At 43.1% G+C, this 21044-nt stretch overlaps 1 protein-coding gene across 4 annotated transcripts in view; it reads left to right on the forward strand.

Annotated features, from left to right (window-relative positions):
- The window catches only part of CNTN4 (contactin 4), a 267122-nt gene that overhangs the window by 144610 nt on the left and 101468 nt on the right, over positions 1-21044 (forward strand). For all 4 annotated transcript variants that reach the window (XM_030956815.1, XM_030956814.1, XM_030956817.1 and 1 more), the window contains exon 4: positions 20573-20699. In XM_030956815.1, the coding sequence (XP_030812675.1) occupies positions 20573-20699 (127 nt within the window). The remainder of the gene's footprint in view (positions 1-20572; positions 20700-21044) is intronic.

The raw sequence follows: 21044 nt of genomic DNA on the forward strand, positions 1-21044 counted from the left end.
TATTTGGAAATCCCTCACAAGAGGTGTGGCCTCCCAGCAGCATCATCTTCTGGACAGGTTTTGGGTGAGCAGGTCCTGGATCCGCCTCTCCTGGCTGGGATGAGAATGGTTAAACCTCAGCTGGACAAAAATTCCTTTAAACTGAAGCTGATGCCTCAGGTTTTAGTTTTTCTATTTTTCCCATTCTGTGCTGCTTTAGTGTGTGGGTCTGGGTTCATATTATGGGATGGTGAGCTCTGTGCACAGAGCAGGGAGACAAAGCAATTCCTGCTCCAGCTGGGCACCAAGGACAAATGATCCAAATCTCAGCCCAGGGGCACAAACACCGTGGGCTGGAGAGAGAAAACAAGCAGGGTGGGACTGCAGGGGCTAAAGCTGGAATGGGACAATGAACTGCAAGGTGCAAATGGAGCAGAACTGATCCCAGTGGACAGACCCCGTGCCCGGCCGTGCATTTTGGGGCCATTTTGGTTCATCTTGGGTGCAGCCCTGGCTGGGCTCTTGTGCTGCCCAAGGTGCATCCATGGAGCAGATCCTTGGAATAAATCCCTATTTTATTATTTAACTCCATCCACCCTCTGTTCTAGGGCAGCCTGCACAAGGCAGCAAAACCAGAGCACTTTCAGCTGCCCAGGTGAGGCTCTACAGCATCTCTCAGCTGTACAGAGGTGGAAAGGAGAGCTGAGAAAATGTAATTTATGCTTATTTAGGGATTATGTGGCAAGTTTGTCTGTGATTGCAGAGGATTTGAGTCAGCCTCACGAGAAGTCTGTACCCATTTCCCTCCCTGATCTGCCAGCAGCAAAGCCCTTGCTGGATGTGACCTGATTGATTTAGGCCATCATTTCCCAAATTAGGAAACCAGAGGCCATATCAATGCCATCTCCTCATTTTTATATACAGATGATTAGGTATATGATGTTTTTCTCTGTTTGACTCCCAAGTCCATCTGGGCAAATTTAATTGCCTCTTTCTCAAAAGTTAAGAAGGTGAGATGGTGCACTTTAAATAAACCAGGGAGTAGACAGGCATTTTTCTAAGCAGATGTTCCAACTCTCTGGCTGTGTATTGATCCCCTGTGTGTTTTATGTGATGCCCCTTTTCAATTTAGCTCCTTTGCATTTGAATTAGTGTGTAGGTATTGAAATTAAATCTCATTTAGGGACTTACAGAAATACCTACTTTACCACGCATCTATCAAATTAGGGAGGATATGGACCCAAACTGATTATTTATTGCCAGTAAAAATGGGTTTTATGGCAAAATTGGAGGTGATTAGTGGGGTGTTTTATAGGTAAAATGCTGTGTGATTCTTAGAGGATCTAAATATTATTGGAAAGGGGCTTAATTTTGTAAAGCTTGACTGGTCATGGAGAAAGAACAAGAGGTGAGGGATGTGGTGCAGGGGGAATCCTGCTGGGAGCTCTGTTGGGTGCTGGGCAAAGCCTGGCTTAGCTAGTCAAAAACCTGTCCTGGTCAGGATTTCCTCCTGCCTGGGAGAGAGGTGAGCCTCCTCACAACCCCGTAGGGTAGGGTAAAATATAATTATAGGGTAAAATAATTCTAATTGTAGGTATTTTGTAGGGTAAAAATATAATTATAAATTATTATAATAAATAATATAGTAAATAATAACATAAAGTAAATTATACTATTATTTACTTTATAATAATATTAGTAAATAATGATATAAAGTAAAAAACTAAGTGATGCACAACAAAATTGCTCAAAACCCAGTGACCCGTGGCAGATCCTGCCCTGAATCCTGACCAGCCCCTTCCAGCTGCAAGCACCACATAAATACAGGAGCTTTAAGGGATTAATTTGTCCTGGAGCTCTTGGTTTGGTAAACACCATATAAACACGAATTTATTATAGTATTATTATATAGAAACATAATTTATATATAAATGTTATATATAAATGTTGTATATAAATATTATATTATATATCAACAATATCCTATTTATTATAATATTATTTTATTTACAATAATTTATTATAATATTATAATAAATAATATAATAAATAATAAAGTAAATAATACTATTATTTACTTTTATAATAATACTAGTAAATAATAATATAAAGTAAAAAACTAAGTGATGCACAATAAAATTGTTCAACACCCACTGATCCATGGCAGATCCTGCCCTGAATCCTGACCTGCTCTGATCCTTTTTACTATAAAGTAAAAAAGCTCCTGGCAAGTTCCTGTAATGAACAGAGCTCAGGATGCTGCAGTTCAGCTGGGCATTGTTTGATGCTGCTTTATTGAAGCATTTGTCAAATTCTGTGCTCTGAAATTAAGAATATGCTGCTGCCAGGCTGCACTGACTCATTACTGCAAGTTTTAGAAAAGATTTCCAGTGTCTTGCAATGAAAAAGCAAAATTTTCCTGTTGTCCCTTCAGTGCTTCGGCCTGGTTTTCCCGGTGCATTTGGATTTTTTTATTTTGCAGTAAAATACACATATGCTGCTTCATAAATCAAGCTAAGGCACCATTGTTAAATAGTCTGTATCATATTAATTACTCTGTGAGGCAAGGCAAGCATTACAACCATTTATAATCAACTACTGGAGAAGCTGCTAATGAATGAGACAGGTAACTAATTAGCCAGGCAGCAGTCAGCATCTCCAGCTGAAGCTGGTGACTTTAAACTTCATTAAACTTTCCAGGTGTCGAGGAAAGTATGAAAAATACAGCTATCTTAATAGGTTGATGTGTCTTAATTCCAATTTTCTGAGTTGAAATGGCTGAAGATTGCATCTGTTTCGAGGGATATTGTCATTTATAAAGATTCCTGTGGCTGGCTGGCGCAGCTGCTAAGAAAATCAGCAGTTTGTGTGGGAAAGTTTTGAGTTTGTCCAGTGCATGTTGGGAGCAGCATGAACTCAGATGTGACTGAAATTCCTCCTATCCCGATAATTTGTACCTTCCTAATTTGTACCTTTTTAATTTGGGCCTTCTGCCTTGCCCTTAATATTTTGGGTGGGTTTTTTTCTGATTATTTAGGGGTTGTTTTTTGTGTTCATTTCCATTTCCGTATTTGGAATCTGCAAAATAGACCCCTGACAGAATTCTGAATATGATAAATGTTTTTATTTGTGAAATAGGGATAATGGGAAGCAGAGCTTCCCTGAGTGTTTTCCCACTTGATACGAAATAACACTCTCCAAACAACTCATTGCTAAATAATCTGCATAGAATTTCCCAGGATTTATTGATACTGACTTTGTTTTATTAAGTGTCACAGTTACATTTATTGACCTCTGCTGCATTCCTGAGCAAACTTGAATGCTCTCTTTTCTTTTTTTGGGAATTTGTTGGTGTATTAGGATGGAATATGGAATTTATCCCCTAATGAAAGGCGAGGGAGAGATGCCATCAGTCAGTGGGAGGAGAGAGAGCCCAGTGCTTTCCCATGTAAATTATGTGAGTTCTGGAAGGGAGCCAGGCATTCATTTTGTTAAAATGGGGTTTGATAATTGAAACTAATTTAACATCGACCCCATTAAGTTGCATTTTATTGCTCATTTAATCCGCCTGTCTCACGAGCTCCCAGGACTGGGAAGTGGCTTTGGGATGGTTTTGGTTCATCACAGCTGCAGCCACTCCTGCAGTGAGTGCTGAGATTGTCCTGTGGGGTGGGTGGTTCAGCTTTGGGGTGGGGGGTTCAGCTTTGGGTGGGTTTGCTGTGGGAAGATGCTTTTTCTGGAAAGCAGCTCATGGATGGTCCCTCATCACCCCTGTGACCTGGCAGAGCCTTTCCCTGCAGGATCCTGCATCCCCTGGGCTGCCTGGGAACAGCTTTATCATACCTGAGAAATCATCCCAGTCCTTCACCAGTGCAGCTCAAAAATCACTGAATGGGTTGGCTTGGAAGGGACTTTAAAATCACCCAGTGCCACCCCTGCCATGGCAGGGACACCTCCCACTGTCCCAGGTGCTCCAAGCCCTGTCCTGCCTGGCCTTGGGCACTGCCAGGGATCCAGGGGCAGCATTTTAGAGCATATTTATTGTTTTAGAGCATATTTATTGATTTCTGTCAAAAATCTCCATTTAAATGAGCCAAGGAGCTGGATCCATGAGTTTTTCATTACTGGGATTCCCGGCTTCTCCTGCCCTGCTTCCGCTTTCCTCTGTCTCGCTGTTGTGTCTCTATTTCACCACTGCTGCTCATGACTCATTAAATAATCTCATGATTGGTTCTCAGCCTCTGGGTGCTAATTGCAGCGAGGCCCTGGGTGATGGCAGCACACACAGAGCTGCATTTATCCCAAAGCAGGGAGCAGGAGGAGCTGCAGGGACAAGGAGGAGCAGCTGTGGGGGATGTTTGTTTGCAAACACCTTCTCCTGGGGCTGCTGCTGTGGGATGGGGAATTGCTGGGGCTCTCCCCTTGGGAAGAGGCAGCAGGAGAGGAGCTGTAAGAGAGTGCCTGGCTTGCATCAGGGGCCTGGGGACAGGAGCTGCTCCTGGGAATGCTGCAATCCCAACCAGAGGGGCTGGGAAGGGCAGGGCAGGTGAAAAGCGCAGCTTAAACCACTCCAAGAATTTGTCCTTGGTGCCCAGCTGGAGCAGGAATTGTTTTGCCTCCCTGCTCTGTGTGCAAAGCTCACCATCCTGTGATAGGAATCCCAGACTCACACATTAAAGCAGCACAGAACCTGAAAAATACAAAAGCTAAACCTGAGGCATCATTCTCACCATCCAACTCCCATCCCACATTCCCCATGGGCAGAGGTTGTTCACTGTTGGGCACTTTGGGAAAGTCAGGAGCTGCCCAACCAAGCTGAATAAAAGCGCAGGAGATGGGAATCTGACCCAGGACTTGAGCATGAGAAATGTGCACCTTAACCTTGGGAATACTGGGAGTTATTCCTGGAATAAGAACGTTCCTGGAACACCCATGTCCCTGCAATAATGGTCTGATTGCTGTGTTCCTCCTTCCCTCTTTTTTTTTTTGGTGGGGGGGGGTTGGTTTTTTTTCGTTTATTTGTTTTTTGGTTTTTTGTGTTTTTGTTGTTGTTGTTGTTTTTGGGGGTTGTGTGTTTTGTTTGTTGGTTTGCTTTTTGTGCTTTTTTTTTTTCTTTTTGAGCAACATTGACTCAAACTTTTCAAAAACCCTACACAATTTCAGCTTGTCCCTACACAGAAACTCAGCGTTGGAAGCTCAGGTGTGGCTGTGCTGGTTTGCAAAGTGCTGCCTGGGTGTAAAATGTGCTTATGGCGTGGGGGTTTTTTGGGGTGTGCGGCGAAATGTGGCTGTCAGAGCCGAGCAGGATTGATGTGTGCGAGCTGTTACCCTGGCAGCTCTGACACCTCGGAGTCAGCACTGCCACTCACGCCTCCTGCAAGGTGCTGTGTTCTTCCAGAACCCTTCAAACGCCTCTCTTGTTATGACTTTCTCTAATGTGCCATCCAATTACCGATAAAACTTCGCCGCCCCTTCTTATTTTTAAGTGGAGGCAATCTCTGGCGTTTTACTGCTGTCTTTTGGAAGCATTTAGGGGATGCATGAAAATGCAGCAGTTAGCAAGGGGGTTGGTATTTAGGAGATGTCATAACAGCTTTTGCTGTTTTTTAAAGCTCATTTTTTAAGGTGTGTCAGCTGATAAAACGTGTCAGTCGCAATCAGTGAGGTGAGGGTTGACAGAAGGATAAATTCCAGCTAGAAAAACCCTTTCCGTGCAGTGGTTTGTACCTGGGAGCTCCCCTGGCAGAGGAAAAGAGGCAAAATTTTGAGAAATTTAGAGGAAACAACACCAAATTTTCCACCAGTTGCTCAGTGGTGCTGGAGGACACAAAAAACCCCACAACCTTACTGATGTATTTGTCCCTTCCAATCATTGTTTTTTGAGCAAACAGGAGTTTAAAAACTCTTCAAGTTGTTCCTGAAGACTTCAGGTCTCATGTAAATTCAGGAGTTACTGTGCAGCTGCCCGCAGAGCATTTAAAATAAAAAGAAAAACGGATCAGTGTGAGTGCACAAATGTATTGGCAGCCTTAAAGGAAAAGCAGCTTTGCTAAACCTTATAAATGTGTCACCAGTGGCTCTGGAGATGTGGAATTCTCATCTTGAACTATCCTCCATTATTAATGCAATCTAAAATATACAATAAAGGCTGCAAACAAATCCCATATACAGAGTTGAAGTGATAAAAACCCCTCCTCTGTGTGCAGCAAATTTCTGCATTTCTTTTTGGTGTCTATTTCAATGTATAAAGTGCAAGGGCAATGCACCCCTTTCTTTATTAATATAATTTAAAATAGGCAGTAAAGGCTGCAAAACCCCTCCATACACAGAGTTTAAGAGACAAAAACCTCATCTCTGTTCACCAAGTATCTGCCTCCAGTGCAATTTTAATTTTTTAACAATTCTTCAATGTTTTGCAGGGTTTTTTTCATGTAAGTTGAATTTAATTTTCTATAATAACAACACCTTGCTTTCCATAAGGTGACCTCAATACTTGCTTGCTGCACCGGTATGAACATTACATTCCTTTTCTTTGGAACACATTCTTCATGCTTTTTGCTCTGGATTGTTTTAGATTCCCAGTGTGAACCCAGGAACCAGATCTAGATGACAAAATTCAATGTACAGTCAGGGAAAATGAGTGATTGGGACCTTTTATCAGGGATGGCACATGGGCACTAATTATGGTCTCAGCTATTCTGTATCTTAATCAACTCCAGTGATCTTGTTTGTAATTTTTACTCCTCCTGACAAGGAGCTGCTCAAAGGAATAAATTGGCCATCAATGTAATTTGCTTCTTGGACACAAAAGGCTCCCAGATTAACAGGGTTTTTCCCCCTGGAGAGATCTCCCTCATCCACTTTTGCCTTGTGTTAATTATTCCTTTGTCCCTTTTTGTTTTCTAAGGGGCTCAGGATGTGCAGGCAGCAGCTCCCAGTGTGCCCCAGCACATCCTCTGCTTCTCTGCGCTCAGGCAGGAAAAAAACTCAGGATTTGTGACCAGAATCACCTCATATTCCCAAGATCCAGCCTGTTTTGTTTGCTCCTGGCATAAAAACAGAGGCAGTGTTTGCAAACTACTAATGAAATTTGGGAAATCAGGGAACAGAGCAGGGTGCCCGTGGCAAAGGGATCTTGATGAGATCTTCAAAACACCTCGTTTGATTAGTGCTGAAAGCAGCACCTCCCAGATCCAGCCCTGCCCCTTTGTTGTGTTACAGGTGGTTTTGAAAACAATTTACAAAGAGGCTTTTTTGTCTTTTTCATGCTGTTAAAGCAAATTGGTATGTAATTAGATTTATATAGTGAATAATCTTATTTGCATATCCAATTAATTCTTCCTGTTTTAATTTGCTAGGGTTGGATTCACATTGGTAGTAAAAAAATAACACTTAAATTATCAAGCATTCAAATTTTCTTCTGCTGTTATTTGTTCAAGGTCTTCCATTAAAATTTGGTTCTGGGCATCATCTTCCTTTTAAAAGCTGTTAAATAACATGGAAAAAGGCCATAAAAAACCCAACCCACATGACTTGTGTTGTAAAAACATTAAAGGTCTCTTTAAGCTGGTCAGGGGGAATGCAGTGTGAATTTAGACTTTTCAAGGATCTTTTAATCATAGAATAGTTTGGGTGAGAATGATGCCTCAGGTTTAGAGTTTCTATTTTTCCCATTCTGTGCTGCTTTAGTGTGTGGGTCTGGGTTTCATATTATGGGATGCTGAGCTCTGTGCACAGAGCAGGGAGACAAAACAATTCCTGCTCCAGCTGGGCACCAAGGACAAATGATCCAAATCTCAGCCCCAAGAGCACAAACACCGTGGGCTGGAGAGAGAAAAACAAGCAGGGTGGGACTGCAGGGGCTAAAGCTGGAATGGGACAATGAACTGCAAGGTGCAAATGGAGCAGAACTGATCCCAGGGACAGACCCCGTGCCCGGCCGTGCATTTTGGGGCCATTTTGGTTCATCTTGGGTGCAGCCCTGGCTGGGCTCTTGTGCTGCCCAAGGTGGATCCATGCAGGAGATGCTTTGAATAAATCCCTGCTTTATTCAGTAACTGCCCAGCCTCTGCTCAAGGCTGCTCCCAGCCCTGTCCAGCCTGGCCTTGGGCACTGCCAGGGATCCAGGGGCAGCCCCAGCTGCTCTGGGAATTCCATCCCAGCCCCTCCCCAGGCTCACAGCCAGGAATTCCTTCCCAGTCTCCCATCCATCCCTGATTCTGGGGATGGATTTTACAGGGGCTGAATGGTTCATTCAGGAGGTTTTAGCAAAAACGGTGCCAGGGAAAGGGAGATGGACTGAAAATGGATGTTCTCATGTAGGTCCATGGAGCTGCTTCAAAGTGAGCAGAGGACACTGCAAAGTGAGAGGTTAAGAACTGAAAATTAAAACAGCAATGTCTTTAAGAGATTTAATAAACGAGGAAAATGCATTGCATAATTGTGTTGCAATGATTTGAAATAGGTCCTAAGGAAAATTGCTTTGAATCCTAATTAGCAACTAATGGTTATTAGCTAAATCCGGTGCCAGGGAAGAGATAAATAGGTGAAATAAATAGGAAGCTCTTGCTTCTACCTGCAACCACTGCAGCTGTTGTCCCAATTTTGGGCTATTTTTACCTAAAAGCTGAAGTGACTGCAGGAGATCCCGTGCAGGTCCCGGAGAACACCTGGGCTGCGTTGCTGCCAGCCAGGATGAAACACAAATGAGGTGACAATTGGTGACAAAACAATTTCTGTGGATGGTTTTTATCTCCTGAGGAGCAACTGCGTTCTTGTGTTGAGTCAGAAAAATAAACTGTGCTGTGTCCTGCGCCCCGAGGAGCTCTCTGTGGTTTGAGGTGGGAATAGGTGTCCAGGTAATGCATTCCCAATCTTTTTCTCTCGGATTCATCCTCTGCCTGCTTTGTAAACTGCTCTGCACCGAGCTGCAAACTGCTTTTAGCTTCCCAGGGCAGGAAAAGACACTGCACGTCCCAGCGTGTCAGAAAACTCGGGGAAAATGACCTCCAGCTCTCAGGCACTTATTGCAAACCTATTTTAAATTGAATACACAAGCCCAGATAATACAGGCTGTTTGATAAGAAACATTAGAGAAATCCATAACACGAGGCTTTTTATTATGGGTTTATTACATCAATCTCTCCAGTGGGTAATGGAACTTGTAAATATACTCTTATGTAGGAGTCTCCTTGCGGGCTTTTTATTCATGCTGAAGTAAGCACAGCAAACTTATTTGCTGTCAGGGTACATTGAATTTAAGATTAGTATTTATTTTGGTTCTAAAGAGGTTCTGCTTTTGTGAATTGGAGGCTGGAGCAGCTGTAGGAGAGGAGGTGGGAGCTGCAGGGGGGCTTTGGGGGGAAAATGAGTTTTTCCAGGCAAACTGCTGGTCCCTGTATGGGATACAGGGAATGTGCCCATTAAGGGCTGTGGGTCGTGTGCTCAGAGCTCCTTCAGGAGGGAAAGCTCACTTTGTTTAAGCAGGAGCTTGCTGTGTGTTCATTGACTAAGCCCAGCAAGATGAAAAATCATCCATGGGATTAGAGAAATATTTAAGGGAGATACTGCCAGCGTTGCAGCGCAGTGCAAACACAGGCACGGTGCTCTCTGCACTGTAAACATTTGTTCTTTACTGGGAAAATGCTTTTAATTCTCTTCTAGAGGTAAACAACGTAATGCTGCTGCAGCAGGAGCCCAGCAGGATTTTGCTTACTTGGGAGAAGCTGAGGGGACGTTTGTGCTGAGTAAAGAGTCGAGGGAAAGGTCACAGAGAAGTTCAAAAAGGAGTTCAAATCGTAGCAAAAACCAAGAGCAGCTCACAAGTTTTTAAGTAGATTTGTTGGAGGATGTAGTAGTTAATTGGTTGTTGTCTTACTATAAGGAAAATAATCCTTAATTAGAGGATGTTAATTAGACAGACCAGAAGCTTGCTGAGGTGCCAGCAAAGTTGGCTTTAACTCAGGATTTTAACAGCATTTTAGGGTTCCCCATCCCTGGCAGTGCCCAAGGCCAGGTTGGACACTGGGGCTGGAGCAGCCTGGGACAGTGGAAGGTGTCCCTGCCATGGCAGGGTGGCACTGGGTGGGTTTCAGGTCCATTCTGGGTGGGTTTAAGGTCCCTTTCCACCCAAACCCCACAACAAAAGCAGGAAGGATGTACCTTACACTGCTGCAGAATGAACCAGGTTCAAGTGATGTCTGCATTTCCAACAATTACAAAGTTTTTTTGGGTTTGGGTTTTTGTTTTGTTTTTTTTGTGTTTTTTTTTTTGTTTTTTTTTTTTTTTTTTTGCTGTATGAGACAGATCATGAATGAAGAATGAAGGATGTGTTTGTTTAATTAGGGTCTTGAGCCACGAACCCACATCTGTGTCAAACCCCCCCTGAAAGAAACCACCCCCACCTGGCTGGGCACTTCCTTCTGGGCTAGGGCAGCTCCTAAAATGCACCAGCAGAAAGCTCAGCACTGATTTTGACATCTCTTCTCCCATGTGTTAATTACATATTATCATCTCCATCTCTTGCATTTTAAAAAGACAGAAGTTTTTAAGATGTTTGTTCTCATGTCTTTATGGGTTTTTTATCACTTTATGTATGTTTTTATGACTTTATGTTTGTTTTCATGTCTTTATGGTTATTTTCATGTCTTCACGGTGTGTTTCCATGTCTTTATGGTTGTTTTCATCTCTTGCTGTATGTTTGTTTTCATGTCTTTATGTGTTTGTTTTCATGTCTGTTTGTTTTCATGTCTTCATGGTTGTTTTCATGTCTTTATGGATGTTTCTTTTCATGTCTTTATGTTTTTCATATCTAGATGTATGTTTGTATGACTTTGTTTTCATGCCTTTATGTCTGTTTTCATGTCTTTCTGTATGTTTGTTTTGTGTCTTCATGTTTGTTTTCATGATTTTATGTTTGTTTTTAGCTCTTTATGGTTGTTTCCATGTCTTTAAGTTTGTTCCCACGTCTTTATGTATGTTTGTTTCCATGTCTTTATGGTTATTTTCATGTCATTATGTTTATTTTTATGTCTTCATGTTTGTTTTCATGTCTTTATATGTGTCTCTTTCCATGTCTTTACGATTTTCATATCTTTCTGTATGTTTGTTTTCATGTCTTTATTTTCCTGTCTTCGTGTTTGTTTTCATGTCTTTGTTTTCATGTGTTTCTGCATGTTTTCATGTCTTGGTTTTCATGTGTTTGTTTGTTTTCATGTCTTTGTTTTCATCTCTTTCTGTATGTTTTCATGTCTTGGTTTTCATGTGTTTCTGTATGTTTTCATGTCTTGGTTTTCATGTGTTTGTTTGTTTTCATGTCTTTGTTTTCTTTTTGTGTTTTCATGTCTTTGTTTTCATCTCTTTCTGCATGTTTTCATGTCTTGGTTTTCATGTGTTTCTGTATGTTTTCATGTCTTGGTTTTCATGTGTTTGTTTGTTTTCATGTCTTTGTTTTCATCTCTTTCTGCATGTTTTCATGTCTTTGTTTTCATGTCTTTCTGTATGTTTTCATGTCTTTGTTTTCATGTCTTTCTGTATGTTTTCATGTCTTGGTTTTCATCTCTTTCTGTATGTTTTCATGTCTTGGTTTTCATGTGTTTCTGTTTGTTTTCATGTCTTTCTCTATGTTTGTTTTCATGTCTTCATGGTTTTCATGTTTTTATGTTTATGTTTATGTCTTCATGTTTGTTTTCATGCCTCTATGTTTATTTTAATGCCTTTCTGTTTGTTTTCATGTCTTGGAGCTGCTTTTGGCCCCTTCCTCAGTGCTCTTACAAAGCTCCCTGCAGCCGCAGTGCTGAGGGTGCTGAAACTCTCAGAAGTGATGCCTTGAGCAGCAAATGGCTCAGGAGGAACTCTGTGGCTTTGAATTCTTGCTGCTCACAGAACAAGGCCCTGCCCAGGCAGCAGTGATCCATAAGAGTTATTCCCTGGTTAATTACTGTGCCTGCACTTTTCTCCTTACGGAGTGTGCTGCTGTGCTTACTGCAGAGAAGTTAAAGCCCAAGCTCTCTGTCCCAGATAAAAAGGCTGCTCACAGAAATTCTTATTTGTCTTTGAGGCTTCTGAAAAAAAAATGGGTTTTTCATAGTGTGCTCTCAATCCAGTATAATCCTTAATTTTCAAAACACAGAAAACCTTATATTTTTTATTTGCAATTGTAATGAAAAAATTGCTGAAGCAGTGCACATTATTTCGATTACCCATTAAGCCTTCTCTGCTCTAGAATGAAATTACATGATTTTAGTTAATTTTCTTGCTTTTAACTTCTGACTTGTAATTTACCAAGAGAAAAAAAACAAACCACTACAACTTTTCTGGTCTCCCATTACTCCCAAAACAAGTAATGCAAGTCAGCTCCTATTTTGGCATCTTTCTGATACTTTGGGCTTTTCATACTAAAACACAGACAAGAGTAACATTTAGCTTGATCCATAGTTCTAATCTGTGTCTTCCATAAGGCTTCAGCATTATATTGGTTTGGCATAAATGGGCTTTGCATAGTGAGAGATTCATTTCACTTCATTTCAGGTTGATCATATCAACACAGTAAACCATCATTTCTTGGTGAACAATGAAATAAAATTGGGTTTTAATTATAAAGTAGTAGGTCTTGATCAGATGAAGGAAATGATCCCCTTCAAATTAGCTCTTGCCTTGCTCTCCTCATCAATATTGAATTTGCATTTTGCATAATGTTGCATCTCAGTGCTCTCTAGGTGAGGAACCAAAGTCTTCATAAGTAAAGAAAAATTAAATTTTACCCTTGGGAAAGGCTCTGTCGGGAAGCTGAGGCTCTTGGGTGTCGCAGAATCATGGAATTGTTGAGGTTGGAAAAGCCCTCTGAGAGCAGGGAGTCCAACACTGCCAAACCCACCTCCAGCCCTGTCCCCAAATGTCACAGTCACCCTCCTGAGCACTCCAGGGATGGTGCCTCCCCTGTTCCAGTGCCTGGCCACCCTTTCAGTGAAGAAATTTTCCCAAATATCCCATCCAAACCTGCCTTGTATTGCATTAAAGACCCTGTTTCCAGGAGCAGCATTCTCCTGGTATTGAAACAGCACAAAAAGGAGCTTCTCTTCCCAAAGCAGAGCTGGGCAGGGCAGTTTGAAATGGACCCAACCATTCCCTGGAGGTGAATTCTGTCTCCGGGGCATCCCCATGGTGCTGCTCTTTAGGGGTGAGCCAGGAGTGTGTGAAAGCTTCACCTGCTCGTGTGACACCAGGGGGAGGAAAGGCTCTGCTGACAAATGCCATCCCTCTGAGCAGGCTTGGGGAGTGCTAAATTGCAGTGTCAGAAGCCATAAGTCAGGGTTTTGACAGCTATTACTGATACCTTTTCCCTGCTGTGTTGCTTGAAAGTTCATAACATTTAGAGAAATTAAAGGAATACATGTTATCCGTGGGCAGACTGTACAACCTGCACTCCTGGCTGCTCCTTTGATGCTTTGCTGATTGAACTCTGAGAACTTGATTTAAGCCTCCCTCAGTTTGGCATTTTGATGTTAATTTTAAGGCTGGGTTTGTGTGTCTGTGCTTGCATGGAGGGTCTGCTCGCTCTGCAGGGATGACCCAGCAGAAAAAAGGGGATAAATGGTGATTTTAGGGCTGGGGAGTGCCCGTGGTGGGGTGGCCGGTGCTGGTGTGTCCCAGCTTCCAGAGCCACAGCAGGCTGTGGCTGTTCTCTAATGTTCTCTGTTCTCTAATCTCCCACCGGGTACTGGGACTGGCTTTTGTTCCTGCTCTGCTGAGGGTTGCAGAAACGTTTTGAAAAACAGCAATTAAAAAAATTGAAGGGCAACTCCTCAGATGTGCCCTGAACTGGAGCAATTCCAGCCACTCCAGCAGAGTTACAGAGAGTGAGAGCAGCTGAGCTGCCAGCCCAGTGCCCAACAGCAGACTTGAAATGCCTTAAATCCATTTATGGAACAGAACCACCTGGAGATTACAGCCTTGGATCCTGTTTACAGGATTGTTAAACATTTTCTTGCTTTAGCAGCAGTGAAAAGTGAGGAAGGTTTTCCTGTCCAGGGTCAGGAGCCTGCCCAGCATTGGGGTGTGCAGGGCTTGGATTCTCAATTCCTCCTCCATCTAGGAAACCCAGAAAATACCACACCTGAGGCCCTGGTAATTCCATCTGCTTATTCACAAATATTTGAGAGGTGAATCCGTGGCCTGAACCGCTCTGTAAACATCTGGATAAAAAGCTGGCAGGGATCAGCTCTCCTTTGACAGAGGCTGATGTACTTAAAGCTGGAGGGAGAAAAGAGGCTTCACCTTGAAGCCAAGCACCAGAGAGCTCCTTTCACCTTGAAGCTTTCTGCAGGGTTTGGCTCCTCAATCAAGGCAGAGCCCGGACACATTGCCAGAGTTGTCTTTGTTTTTGCAGCAATAGATGAGACAGAGATTATAGGTTATTGCCCCAGGGACTTGTCTTTTCTAAGGCTTGGGGATTTTAAAGGAAAGAGGTTTTTTCACTGCATGACTGCCTGTGTGCTGCTGGGGTGGGAGGATGGCATTTGTTAACCTGGCTTTTACACACCTTCCTCACTTCTTCAGAGATTCAAATCAATCCAAGTCCAGGGAGGAATTGTGGAAAGGAAATATGTGGCTTTAAAATATGCACATGTAACCAACTACTTCTGCTTTTTTAATATATCCACTTTACAGTCCCTGTCGTAATCAAGACAGCTGAAAGTTTTACAATAATGATGTGTGTTCTTGGCAGACTGCAATTCTATCAGCACCGTCCATTTTACTAATAAATCAATAGATAATTAGCACAGGCCTTGGAAACATTTCTATTCCCAAGTAGCTCTATGCAAGAATGTCCAGCCCTGGTGGTAGCACCATTAGCACTGCATTAATCTGATTTTTGCTGTTGTTTTATACTCACAGCTCTGTCATGGGCTGATATTGTCCTCAACAGGGCACTGTGAGTTCCTCTGTTTATTTTCCTGCTCTGGGCTGTGGTGACTCAGGGAAGAGGCTGTGGGGTGAAGAAATTTGTGATTTTCTGCATTGCTGGAGCAATGTGCTTTTGTGGGACACTGAAGGGGATATGTGTGATTTTAATCAGGTTGTTGACGTGCTAAGAGAACACAAATTGCATCCTGGTAAATGAGGGTTTTGTTGGAGGACAGGTCACCCTTGTGCTGTGGTGGGAATGGCTTCTCCCAGGAGTCTGGAGCCAGGAGAGGAGGCCCAGGGAATATTCACATTTGTGTGTAGGATATCCACGTGTGAATATCCCCATTTGTGTGTATGATATCTATATACAAATATCCACATTTGTGTGCAGGATATCCACATGTGAATACCCACATTTGTGTGTATGATATCCACATTTGTGTGTATGATATCCGTATTTGTGTGTACAATATTCACATTTGTGTGTATGATATTCACATGTGAATATCCACATCTGTGTGTAGGATATCCACATAGAAATATCCACATTTGTGTTCAGGATATCCACATAGAAATATCCACATTTGTGTGCAGGATATCCACATGTGAATGCCCACATTTGTGTGTATGATATCCCCACACAAATATCCACATTTGTGTGCAGGATATCCACACACAAATATCCACATTTGTGTGCAGGATATCCACACACAAATATCCACATTTGTGTGCAGGATATCCACATAGAAATATCCACATTTGTGTGCAGGATATCCACATATAAATATCCACATTTGTGTGTATGATATCCACATACAAATATCTACATCTGTGTGTATGATATCCACATACAAATACCCACATTTGTGTGCAGGATATCCACATGTGAATATCCACATTTGTGTGTATGATATCCACATACAAATATCTACATCTGTGTGTAGGATATCCACATAGAAATATCCACATTTGTGTGCAGGATATCCACACAGAAATATCCACATCTGTCTGTTGGACACCTGTAGGTGCCACAAAACAAGCCCAGTCTTGTGTCAAGGAGCTGTCCCCAAAGATGCAGAGCTGCAAGTGGAAAACACCACTTCATACACTTTTAAAGTATCTGGGTTTTATCCTTTTTTTTTTTTTCTTTGAACAGGAAGCACCTTTAGTGGGTCTTGTTCATTGAGCAGTCTCCAGAATTAGTCGCAGCAGGACTGTGTGGTGTGAAATATTCTCTGTTTGAATTTCAAAGCCAAGTGCAGTTGCTGTTAACAGGAGTGACAGGCAAGAAGGAAGGAGAGAGCCATCCAGTGGAGCCCTTTGCTGCTCAGGAGGATGGAGTGCAGTGCTCACCTTGAAGAGCAGGCTGCTGTGGCAATCAGCCGTGCCCTTGAGCTGTCCCATCCATTCCACTCCCCGCTTTTCTGAAGAGCTGCTCTTCCCAAGGTGCAGGTTTGTCTCAAAGAAATACCAGCTTGTAGCAGTGTGTGAAAACAGCCCAGCACACAGAGCAGGGAGCAATTCCCTCAGCAGCAAACAAGGAAAGCATTTCTCTCATTTACCCTGGATATACTCCAAGAATTCTCTGTTCAGTTTAGTTATTATCTTTCCCTACGGTGTGGAATATTCAATTAAACTTTCTCTCAAATTGGCCATAACTTTCAATGGAAATTAAAGCAGTTCTATTTAGGTACCAGTATCTGTCACCAGGCTTAATGTTCAGAGAGAATAGCAATGGTTCCACCTGTTTGGTGTGAATTAACCTCAGCTGACATTGCTCACGTTTCAATTCCTCAAAAGCAGGGGAAGCTGACAGCATTCAGCATCCGACTGCACGTGCTGGCTCTAAGCTTTGGGGTACTGCAGGGACACAGCAAATACACCCTTCATTTGGAATCTATTCCAATTAATCTGGCTTTTTTTTTTAATAGGTTTTGTAATTCACGAGGGGGAAAAATATATTGAGCAGAATGTTCTTTAAAATGATCTCTCACTTTCCATCCAACACCATATGGACACACACCTCCTTCTGTGGTTAAAATGCTTCTTTTATTGTCAAAGCCACTGAAATTTCCTAGACCCTGCCTCTGAGTGAAAGAAACACACTTCTGTCAGAGGAGGCAGACCCAGAGCAGGAGTACATTTGTTTTATCTGACAAGGAGGGGGAAAAATGCTTTTTTGGAAGCCAATCTTGTTTGCAGGTTGTCTTAAGCTGAGGGCGGCTCATGTTCGTTCTGGGTTAACTCATTTAAGAAATGTAACTCAGAAAAATAAAATCTGCCTCTGGGAGTGTCTCACCAGTTGGTTTGGCTGGGAAAGTTATTTATTTTATTGTCCTGGGGCAGTGGGAAATGTGTGAGGAGTGGCAGCAGCTGTTGAATGGTGTAAAGGGGAAGTGGACTAAAATACCTGAGCACTTTCAGGTGTGTGTACACAGATATGCACTGCTTCTTGTTCTTTTTTGATGAAATGACCAAAAAAGAGTCTATTAGACACAATCTGATGAGAAGGGTGAGGGAAAAAAAGCCTCTAAGCACAGCAAAGAGCCTCCTGCTGGCCTCGGTGGTTTCTGTGGCTTGAGCTGCTCGCCAGTGATAAGCCAAAAATGTGTTATCAGTGGTGGAGTGCAAGTCCCTGGACATTGCTGCGACAGAAAGAAAGTTACCACTTTGAATTTATTAAAAAAAAAGTATAGAATTTGCATTTCAGAGTTATCCAAACAGCAAAACTTTGCTCCCACAAAAGCAGACACTTCAGTGGAGCAAAAGCCTTTGGCTGTGCTGACAATAAACATCTGAGCAACACAACTTCGTCAAAAATGGGCTTTTTCTGGGGCAGGCACTTGTAGTTTCCTGTCTGCAAGAATCTAGATGGCAGCTTGGTTTATTTATTAGTGACTCTTTAGTGCTCTGTGAAGCAAATCCTCCTCCCGTGGCAGGTTCTGTGGCTCAGCCCTTATCACCCAGAGGTGGGATCTGGGCTGCAGTGATTTCAATCACACATTAAGGCTGCAGCAAAGCAGCTCCACAGGCTGAAGATTAAATAGTTTGGACTTGCTTATCTTGGTTATACACAGGCAGCAATGAGAGGAAGAGGAAAGGCACTCAAAATAATTTTATCTAGCCGGTGTTGTGAGGTTTTTCCTGCTCCTCTGCTCCCCTGGCAGGCTGCAGCTGCTCTCAGAGCTTCTCCCTCTGCTCGAAAATCACACCAGCGTTTTTCCTCTTGCTGCCCAACAGGAAGGGCAGGCATTTATTTTTTTGCCATATAAAATCTGAATGCTGAACGGTGTCAGCAGCAGGTGGAATATTTGGAAATGTTTTAATTGATCTTTCACGAGCTTCCACCTGAGCTTGGGTAAATTGAGTTATTCAGTGGACAAATCAGCGTTTTCACCTATTTGTGACTATTTCTACCTTTAGTTCTCTGTCTTGAGTCTGTGTTTTTTAAGTTGTTAATTGCTCAGTAATTAATGGCACAGACAGGATGGGGTGGTTCAGTTTCATTAACCCTTGAAGACCAGGGTGCTGCAGGTTCACCTCTGCTCCTGCAGCCGGGTGATGTCCTGGAGGTGTGGGGACACTTTTGGACCCTCAGGCTTGTTCCTGTTTCCCACCTCAGGTAGCTGAACTGCTCACTTTTAATGCAGGCTGTGTTCTCCTGGGATGGGAGGAGGGCCAAAGTCAGACCTTTGGTGTGATGTGATATCAATTGACATTCTCTAATTGAAATAACAGCAGGTGACAGCCCAGAGAGGGGTGTGAGGCAGGTGACAGAGGCAATCCAACACACCCCTGAGTCAGCAGTCCCTAACTGGATTACCTGGGATGCTGTGGCTCGTGCCACCATCAGACTCTGTGCTCCTGGGATTTGAGGCATCTCTTACACAGGACACGAGCACTTGTGTGTTTTCCATTGAGAGAACTGGATACATTCAAATATATTTTAAATCTCTTGCTTTCAAAGCCACCATACAGTTCCCAGAGCTATAATCCTTATGGGCCAGGCTATAATATTCTTTCTTAGGGTGAATGAGGCTGCTCAGGGAGTGCAGGGTCTCAGGAACAAGCTTGGATGCCATAATCCAGTCCCTTATGCTTTATGGCTGTTATTATCTTTTCCCACCAGCAACATGAGTTGCACACAGGTGTAATTTAAAGCTAGAGACGATGTGAAATATGTTTTGAATAACAGATGAGTTTCAGTCAGGTATCATTAGCATATAATTAAGAATAAAGATAAATACAAGGCCTGTGACTGTGCTTGTGGTGGGGCCTGAGGGAGGGGACAGGGGGAGAGGTGATTCCTTTCTAATCTTCCTGGCAGAGTCTCTGTGAAATGCTTCTGTGGAGATGAATTTGCTCTCCCCGAGTGAAGGGCTCTTGTTCTGTCCTTGGTAAATCCAGCTGATTTCCCAGGGTCAGGCAATATCAGGGTTATTCCCATTCATTCTCACCTTCCTTCCGTCTGGAAGATCCATCATCTTCTGTTCACTCTTTTTTTTTTCCTCTATATTTTTTGTACATCCCATCATCTCTAAATGTTATTTATTCATTTTCCCCTGACCTCCCATACTCACAAGTTTCCTGTATCCACATCTGGGTGGGCTTCCAGCAGCCTGACTGAAGTGAATTCTGTGCTCACATCCCTGCACACTGAAAGAACAGAGTCTGCAGGGCAGCAAAAGATTGGGAGATGATTTAAAAATGTTAAATCAAGGTTCCTTCCTGTCACTTTCTGACTGTGAGCACTTCCAGCATGTCCTCACTTGCTCTGAACTTGGAGGAGCAGCCAGACATTGACACTGATGAGAGGAAAAGTCTCGGTGAAATCAAGATAGCTGATCTTTTCAGGCAGGAAAAGTTGGTTTCTTTTGTGTTCTGAGCAGCCGCTGTGGAGATCAAACTGATACAAACAGGATGGAGAGCAGGGAGTTTAGTCAGAGCTTTTTGTGGGTGTTTGGAGCAGTGTCAGTGAATTTCCTGAAATTCTGCAGAGCGGTGGGCAGGGAAGAGCTGCACCTCAGGGATGGGGCTGTGAGCAGCTCCCAGGTCTGAGAGAGGAGAAATTGATAAGGTGAAGTGCTTGAGGAGAGAGGAAAGGAGAAAGGGAGGACTTAACAGCTCAAAAAAATCAAAGTGCATTTTTAAAATGAAGGAGGAAAGTCAGCTCAAGGGAGGCTCCCGTCAGTAATCACCAACCTCAGAGCGCTGGACTGCTGGGAAATGACTCCTGAGCTCCTTGAAGGTTGTGTCAGCTTGTTTTGCCAAAATATTTTCTCTCTCCTACCTATATCTAGTGTGAGTTTTTAATGCTCTGAAGGGCAGGAGTGTGGGATGTCCTTGTCAGGTCTGGGAGCCCATTCCTGGGAGGTGTGGGGCAATGCCAGGGACACTGGGATTTGATTTGAGCTCTGCTATGGCAGCAGTGCCTGTTCCCATTGTTTGAACTTTGGGTGAGGTTCTGTTCTGTGCTCTGTTCAGTGTGGGACATTTTCATTACTCCGTCTGAGGTTCGGTGGGAAAAAAAAATAAAAATCTGCCGTTATCAACTAAATGAAGTGACACCAGATCTTTCCCAAGGTGCATGGCACACGGCCTCTTGCTGCTGAGGCTCTGTTTTGTATTTCAAGCCTGGAACATGGAGATGCCTTGTGTGACCTGTCCCCTTTCCCTGTGCCTGCAGATGACAGCACCCTGCACGGGCCAGTGTTCCTCCAGGAGCCCGACAGCGTCATCTTCCCCTTGGACTCGGAGGAGAAGAAAGTGAAGCTGAGCTGTGAAGTGAAAGGGAATCCCAGACCAACCATTGGGTTTGTTCAGTGTTTGGCTGTTCTTAGAGCCTTTCTGTGATCAGGTGTGACCGTGTTCACAGGGGTCTCAGGTTGAGGGAAGAGATGAGGATCTGACTCCAGGTTTCACAAGGCTGATTTGTTATTTTATGGTATATATTACATTAAAACTATACTAAAAGAATAGAAGAAAGGATTTCATCAGAAGGCTAGCTAAGAATAGAATAGCAAAGAATGATAACAAAAGCTTGTGTCTTGGACAGAGAGTCCGAGCCAGCTGGGCTGTGATTGGCCATTAATTAGAAACAACAACCACATGAGACCAATCACAGATGCACCTGTTGCATTCCACGGCAGCAGATAATC

This window comes from Camarhynchus parvulus, chromosome 12 (genome assembly GCF_901933205.1).
Source record: "Camarhynchus parvulus chromosome 12, STF_HiC, whole genome shotgun sequence".
NCBI classification, from domain to species: domain Eukaryota; kingdom Metazoa; phylum Chordata; class Aves; order Passeriformes; family Thraupidae; genus Camarhynchus; species Camarhynchus parvulus.